At 30.6% G+C, this 8,461-nt stretch overlaps 1 protein-coding gene across 1 annotated transcript; it reads left to right on the forward strand.

Annotated features, from left to right (window-relative positions):
* The first annotated feature begins 5,642 nt into the window (after nucleotides 1–5,642).
* LOC101514944 (uncharacterized) lies at nucleotides 5,643–7,472 on the forward strand. The gene is made up of 2 exons (XM_004506873.4): nucleotides 5,643–5,941; nucleotides 6,722–7,472. The coding sequence occupies exons 1-2, from the start codon at nucleotides 5,746–5,748 to the stop codon at nucleotides 7,309–7,311; spliced, it is 786 nt and encodes a 261-aa protein (XP_004506930.1). The 5' UTR covers nucleotides 5,643–5,745; the 3' UTR covers nucleotides 7,312–7,472.
* Nucleotides 7,473–8,461: the final 989 nt, after the last annotated feature.

The raw sequence follows: 8,461 nt of genomic DNA on the forward strand, positions 1-8,461 counted from the left end.
TGCCATCCATGTAATAAAAAAAGTTTGCCATAAAAGTTTTCTTATATGACCAATGTAGTAGCCGATGCTTTAAGTAGGAAATCCTTTTATATTTCTCGTTTGATGGTTCATAAGATGGACTTAATAGAAGACTTTAAGAACCTTAAGTCGAAAACAACTACATTGCAAGATATAGTTCTTTTGAGCCAATTAGAGATTTTATGTGGTTTATGCGAGGTGGTTAATAACATGCAAATCCATAATTCAATTCACTACATGATTGATATGTTGTCAATGGATTGAATTGATAATTTATTAACCACATAATAAATTGATTTAATCTAAAATTTATAAGCTATTTACTTAGTGGGTTGCACACTTACTTAGAGGTAAAATAAAACTATTTGCAATTGTTGTGGGTTTTGTGTTGAAAGTGAGTTAGTTTGAAAGCGGCCGACACTTAAGCTCATTATTAAGAGTCCAAGTCAGTTTTAAATCAAATAACTTTTGATTTAGGCTCATTATTAGGAGTTAGTTTAGACAACACTAATGGTTGGTCTTTCCATTTTTATCCCTAATACCATATTCTATCACATTCACAAAATTAGTTCTTGTTTTTAAAAATCTAAGTTATCACACGTGTTTCTCAAAGTTGAAGAAGTTCTTCCCTTTGGTGGCTTATTCTTCTTTGGTGTTGAAAAAGTTGAAGCAGAATCCAAGAATGATGTGATATTTCACTAATCAAATTTGTATAAGTTTGTGTGGCCATAGCTTTGTCAAAGAGATATTCTATTCCGTTCTGACTCTTCGTCCTCGAGACCATGTAAACAAATGGCCCTTTGTGTTAGCTGTAACAGGTTTTAAAAGCTCATCAAATATATCCATTTGATTTCACATCTAATTTATTTATCCATTCAAAAGCATATTTACGTTAGTTACAGACCCAATTTTTCTGCGCATAACTTTCTCCTTAATGAATCCCTGATATGGGACAACCCACGAGGGCTGACCTTCCTCCTTAAGCCACATTCTCATGTTGTTGGCCCCTCTCCGTTTTGCTTATACAAGTAACTCTGTCTGCACAATCTTTGACCATCATCATACTTAGCCAAAAATATATTTTCGCAACAGTCATATGAATGGTCTAGCAAACCACAATAACACATATATATCCAACGTCTAATATTTGAAACTAACTTCATTTGAATCTCTTTCATGTTGTCAATTTGTTTTGTCCTCTTCAATGACTTTATGACGCCAAACATCACCCTTATACGCATATACCCATTCTGCGACCAATCTGGTTGAAGTAAAAACCTTTTTGATATGTGTTTTAATGACAACAAACTTTATGAAATAAATGTTATGTTTTCTAAATGGTGATCTAGTGATGTTTGCATTTGAGTTCTTGATGAAAGAACATAAGTGGTCAAGCTTGAAGCCACTCACATAAACAAGTGCATTATATCAACTCAACAATGAAAGAATTGAAGAGCCTAATTCATAAATATAAATATGATTATCCTCAAGTCGAGGATGATCATCGCAATATGTTGCATTTCAATCACACATAAGAAAAACTATGAGTTAAGATGTGTCTATTTGAAAAATAGAGGATGAAGAATCCAAATCTGATGATGAATATTTTTTCACAATCTTATATTCGAGGATAAACTTGAGGATGGACATTCACCATAATCTCAGGTCCAAGGATGTATATTCTTCACAATCTCAGATCTGAGGATAAATATTTATCAAAAATTTTACCCCACAGTTATTGAAAAAGTAATTGTTATAAAAGTACAACATTACAAAAGTTGACAAGTTAGTCACACTATTTAAGGTTTACCAAAAGTAAACATAGAAGGGACACCACATTAATCATGTACTCTTACGTGGAAGACGATAATTTTCATCCTCACACTTAACATAACATGATGATGAACTCTTGAAAAAATCATCATCTCAAATATAAAAATGAGGTATTATGTGAACAATGCAAAAACAATATGTCAGCATTGTTCAAATATGTACACAAGCCTTTGAAGTAAGACAAACACATCAATTGTGATTTTCAAAGTATTGGAAACAAGAAGGAGTCTTCTCATCAATAATAGATCAAGAGGATGATAAGAATCTCTTTTACAAATCATATTTTAGAAAGTTACCTAACAAGTAAAAAAGGCGTCAGCATGTTTACACCAAATTCCAAGAGTCACGTATTGGTAAGAAATACATACAATAATCTCTCAAAGACTTACATAGATCCAAGAATGATCATCCATGAACATCCTTAAAATCAGGTACATTAGAGGATGAATAAAATCGCATGATGAGGATAGACGTAGATGATATTCTCATAGCAAAGGTACAAAAAGGTGAAGTACTTGACATGAAAGGCACACTGGTCAAAGTGGTTGGACAAAAGGAAAGCAAAAAGCAACAATCACATCAAGACTCAATAAAATAAAAACTCTATTCTCGTACTTAAATAAGATATGAGGACATATGCAAAGGATAAACAACACTTACGAGAGGATGAATTTATGTCCTCTATGTCAGAGGATAAATAATACTTAAGAGAGGATGAATTTATGTCCTCTATGTCAGAGGATAAACAATACTAAAAAGAGGATGAATTTATGTTGTCTATTCATCCTCGTACATGAAACAATCAGTAAAAGTACCAAAGTACAAAAAGTGATGTCCTTGACTCATAAAGCAAGACACTACAATTGTTGGGAAAGAAAAAAAAAATAAAAAAACACAAGTCACATCAGAATTAATGAAAACTTCATCCTCATACAAACCAGATCCAAGGATGGACCAACGCAGTCATCCTCTCGGCATACTTAATAGGAGGATAAATGTTAAATGACAATTTTTGCAAATAAAGACAAGTTCAAAGAAACTTAGCAAAGTCTTCAACAACTATATTTTGCTAATCCATATGTTTGAAGCTCCAAAGACAACTATAAATAGAGAAGTATTAATCTTCAAACATCAAAAGAATCATCTACAAGAAAACATCTAAGTTATTCAAATTTATCATCATTTTCTTCATTCTACACACTCTTCCAAACTTAAAAAATATCTGATGGTCATTTTTATTGAGTATTTTTTATACAATTTCACATCACTATCTTATCTTAGAAAGTTGTAATTTGATTCCAAACAAATCAAACACATTACTGCTTGTATATCCTCAAGTTGATATAAACTTGAGTTATTTTGTAAGTTTGTCGAGACTAGTAAAAATATAGTTTTGTAAGCCTGATGAGACTTAGAAAATACATAGTTGAAAATGTGTAGATAAGATGACGAGTTTCTGAGCACTAGTGAAAATCTTACAAAGTTGTGATGGCTGAAGTAACCTATATTAGGTGAACCGGTATAAATTATGTGTGTGAATCTTCTTAAACTCTACTATCTTTATATTTGTTTTATTCAAACCATTAGCACACTTATCATACATATTTCAAACTCGTATTCTTCTTCTTTAGATCATCCTTAATAACAAGAGAATTATTTTCATTTAATCATACTCACTCCAAAGACATGAGAGGATAATATAGTGCAAGAATTAAATTTTAAAAAGGGTCACAATTCAACTGTTTTTCTTGTGACATTCACTTTTACTTCAAATCTTTGTTTCTTTAAGTATTTTATTTTTATTCCATAATTTTAATTCTTTTAGAAAACCAAAATACAACTAATGATATTTTTCTTTTTATTCTCTTAACAACTCAAAAGCATGTATCAAATAAATTTATTTTTATTTAATAAATAAAAAGGAAAAAAAATAAATCAATCTAAATTTATTATTTTCTAATATATGTGTCTAAAGTTGGATGAACATAGTTCAATTCCTTTAAAAGCTAGAGTTATTTTTGCCATCATACTCCCTAAACTCTCTCGTATGCAACAATTACTTTTCCTACTGACTTTGACATACAATACAACACTTATGGACGTTATAGACTTGAATCCATAAAGGCAACCCTTCAAAAGCTTACGGCTTTTCACTTGGCAGAGAAAAATGAATTTTCAATTGCGAGATAAAACAACTGTGTTGGTTTTTTATCATTCAATTCTTAAATTCACTAATGACATGGTACTTTTCAAAGAATTCTATTATTAAAAACACCTATATATCATCATTATAAATTTTAGACTAATGATAAAATTACACGAAATTACAAGCCATTCCAAACCATGGATTTTTACAAGAAAATGATAGGAGGAATTGATGATAAAATTACACGAAACTTGGTTTGTTATTAATTTTGAGTTAAATATATTTTTATTTCTTTTAAAATTTTAACTTTTTAATTTTACTTCTTATAAAAAATATAACTTTTGATCTTATAAAATATAACTTTTAAATTTATTTTCAAATTTGCTACCTACACCCCTCACTTTACTACCCACACCCGTATTTAAAAAACATAATACCCAAATTGTCCTTGCATATTTATAATATTCTTTAACTCCATTTATCCCTTCATCACCATTCTTAACCACTCAAAACTCACATATCACAAAATCATCATAATTCACCCATCATATTTATTGTTCTGTTTTTGAGTTCGTAAATTTTTTCAAAATATGAGGATGTTACGTGAACTGAGTTCACGTACGTTGTAACATTACGTGAACTGAATTCAGGTATGTTGTAAAATTGTAGAAATCTCATATAGTACGTGAATTAAGTTCACGTAAACGTACGTGATTTAAGATTGCGTAATTAATGGAGTTTGAGACTCATTGGTGGTACGTAAACTCAATTCACGTACATTGTAAAATTGTAAAAATCACAAGTAGTAGTTGAACTGAGTTCACGTAAACGTACTTGAACTGAGTTCACGTAAACGTACTTGAACTGAGTTCACATATATTGTAAAATTGTAAAAATCTCATGTTGTACATGAACTGAGTTCACATAAACAACATACTTGAACTGAGTTCACGTAAACGTACTTGAACTGAGTTCACGTACATTGTAAAATTGTAAAAAAAATCAGGTAGTACATGAACTGAGTTCACGTAAATGTACTTGAACTGAGTTCACATACATTGTAAAATTGTAAAAATCACAGATTGAGTTCACGTAAACGTACTTGAACTGAGTTCACGTACGTTGTAAAATTGTAAAAATCTCATATTGTACGTGAACTGAGAGTTCACGTAAACGTACTTGAACTGAGTTCACGTACATTGTAAAATGGTAAAAATCTCAGATTGTACGTGAACTGAGTTCACGTAAACGTACTTGAACTGAGTAAACATACTTTTAAAATGACCAAAATGAAGGTTATGATTTTGATGATATGAATGAAGATGTTGATGAATAAGAAAGTTAGAGTTTTGAAGATGAAGATTATGGTTTTGAAGATGAAGATGTAGACAATAGGTAAAAGCATTTTGGGTAATTAAATTTTTTTTTGAAAAAGAGGGGTGTGGGTAGTAAAGTGACGGGGTGTAGGTAATGAAATTTACAAAGATTTATTTAAAAGTATATATTAATTAAAAGCAGTTACTAAAATTACATATGCATAATAATTTTAGCAGGAATAAAAATATATGTAAGCATTTAATTTATAAACATGAATTATGGAGAAATAATATAAATAGATGTGACGATTGAAATGGAGAAAGGAACATGTCAAATGGCGATGTTTGCGGGGCTAATGCTAAAACATTCTCGTAACAGAAATACCAAAAACAAAGAAAATTTGAGAAAGGTGCAAAGAGAGAGATTGAGAAATGGCGAGCAACAACAATGGAATTGGAGGAAAAGAAGAGAGAAGAAGAAGGATTGCAGAAAGAGGTTCTGATCGAATGGCATTAATAACTGGCCGTATCAATGCACTTCCACCTACACCTACTTCTGCCGCGTCATCACCAATATATCCTCGTCATGGACAAACCATGTCTGCTTCTGTATTCGATGAATACCTTGGTTTGTACTTTCTTGTCTATTTGTTATTAATTGTGATTAAATTTTTAAATAGTAGTATTAATGGTTGCGGCCACGTCACAGTCTGTTTTATATTATAGAGGATTGAGGTTGTGATATTCAATTATTATAAATAAAAAATGTTTTATCTTGAATAGACTTTGATACTGTTTTAAAATTTAAAATTGTCCTTAATCAAAAAGTTAATTCATGCGATACTTTTAACAAGATCTAGCTTAATTTCATAAAGGGTCTAAACACATTGCATCTTTCACTTTTGTTCTTTTAATTTTGAGCAAAAAAATAAAAAAAAATCACTTCAGCATAAGAAGTGTATTTTTATATTAAAAAATGATTTTATTTTAGATTTGATGTATGTATAGCGTAGTTCTAATTCTAAATTGTGGTTACCGTTGCACTAAAAATCTTTGCATTGCAACTAAAAGTAGTCGAAATTGCAATTGTTATGTTGTTACATAGACAACAAAATATTTTATGTTGTGACCGCAGTTGCAGCTACGGATCACAATTTAGAATCATGATATATAGTTTTTTGTGATGGAAAAGATCGAGAAATGAAAACAAAGACAAAATGAGAAATGTGGTAAGTAACGTGGTGACAAAGAAATAGAGATTATCACCGGAGTCTAACACAAGTAATTGGTATACACTATGTGAATATTGTAAATTTTAGAATACTGAATTCTATTCTTATTGATAAAATATAAGAACAGAGATTTGACAAGTACATGTTGCTTATTTGTATTTACTTGCGATTTTCAGGTGGTGCTGAAGACAACAAAAATGATGCATCTATTGCTTCAAGACTAAAACATCAAGGTGGTTTCAAGTATTCAAATTTCGAGACAAAACATGAAGAAGAGGAACCTCTAATAAAAGATTCCAACACCATTCCAAAATCCAAAACCAAATCATCATCAAAATCCAAACAAACAGGATCAGTCGAGGCGAAAAAGCCTCGTAGCTGGCGTAAACACACATTTTTCTCATCAAGAGAGCTGAATTTCTGCATCTTAGCTTCTGAAAACACAAGAGCACTAAGTTCATTGATAATAGCATTGCTTGTTGTTTTTTACTACACAATCTCAGAAAGTATTTTGGCTTCAAGACCACTCTACATTGTCTTGGTAACCGATGTAACGATCGTTGTTGCTCGCATTTACCGCGAAAAGACTCGATTTTTGGAAGAGAAAGAAGGAGATAAAGGTGAGGCTGGTGAAGATGGACATAGTTGGGGTGATGCAGTTAAACTTTTGGAGAGAGGTTTGGTTCTTTATCAAGCTATAAGAGGTGTTTTTATTGATTGTAGTATTTATTTAGTTGTTGTTGTATGCTGCATTTCCTTAATGTAGCTTTTTTTTTTTTTTTTTTAACTATTTTGCAATGTCTTTAATGTTTCCCTCTTTAGGCAAGTATTTGCTCCTAAATAATTTTTTGTTGTAAATTCTTATTTGTTTTTGTATCATTGAGGACTATGGTTAATTTAATTTGAATTCAAAGTTGAATTAGCATACCTGTTCTTCTAACTATATATAAAATGTTATTTTGAAACAAATTATATATGTTCTAAGTCTATACTTTATATATGTGATAGAGTTTATGAATGTGTAAGTAGTGCTCAAAAGCTTGTTCAATGTGGTACCCAAATGACTTAGCTAGACACTCATTTTAATGGAAGCTGAGTATGAGAATTGCTCCATATATAATATAATGTTAGAAGCAATCTTTTAAAGTATTGGATCCGGCCAATTGGTTCGACCCGTTAAATTGAAAATTTACCAGTTTGTTGATTGGTTTGATTCTGATTGTACCATGGTTGAACTAGATTAAACTGAATTTGAGTATGTTGAATTGCTCCATACATAATACAATGTTTTAAAGAGTTGGATCTGTCTGACTAGTTCAATCGGTTGAACTGAAATTCGACCATTTTGTTGATTGGTTTGATTCTGATTCTACCATAGGCTAGTTGAGTTGGATTGAACTGAATCTGAGTCTGTTGAACCAAGGTTGATTCAACCGGTCTTACTTTGTTGCATTTTTATTTCACTTTTATTTTTTCTATTTTTATTTATTTTTAAACTAGTTCAACCACCAATTGAGTCATGATTTGAAGGTCTCGTTGACTCTCTGATTCAACTATTAAAATATTGATTTGAACTTTAAAATTACTTTGAACCATAACATAATAATGTTGTTTTAGCCTTAACTATCCAACTTCTAAACAAATGGAGCTCTGACAATACGGAATTTGACAAAGCCAAAATTATTCAGCTAACATTCCAACTGTAGCTTAGTATTAGCTTCAATGATATGCATAAGGTTAGGTCATCACCACACGTCTACCATCAATCTAAAATTGTACATACATAGCAATGAGACATAAATGTTTTTTAATTAAGTGGTTGGACTCAAATGATTAACAAATTTTAGTAAATAATAAATTATTTAATATAATTTAAATTTGAATTTTAACTAAAACAATCTTTAATTAGATTTTAT

This window comes from Cicer arietinum, chromosome 6 (genome assembly GCF_000331145.2).
Source record: "Cicer arietinum cultivar CDC Frontier isolate Library 1 chromosome 6, Cicar.CDCFrontier_v2.0, whole genome shotgun sequence".
NCBI lineage: Eukaryota > Viridiplantae > Streptophyta > Magnoliopsida > Fabales > Fabaceae > Cicer > Cicer arietinum.

Bases quoted from the DNA above. Each gene is read 5' to 3' on its own strand.
- LOC101514944 (XM_004506873.4), top strand. From the start codon at position 5,746: ATGGCGAGCAACAACAATGGAATTGGAGGAAAAGAAGAGAGAAGAAGA. The intron at 5,942-6,721 runs GTTTGTACTTTC...TGCGATTTTCAG, and splicing joins TGTATTCGATGAATACCTTG to GTGGTGCTGAAGACAACAAA.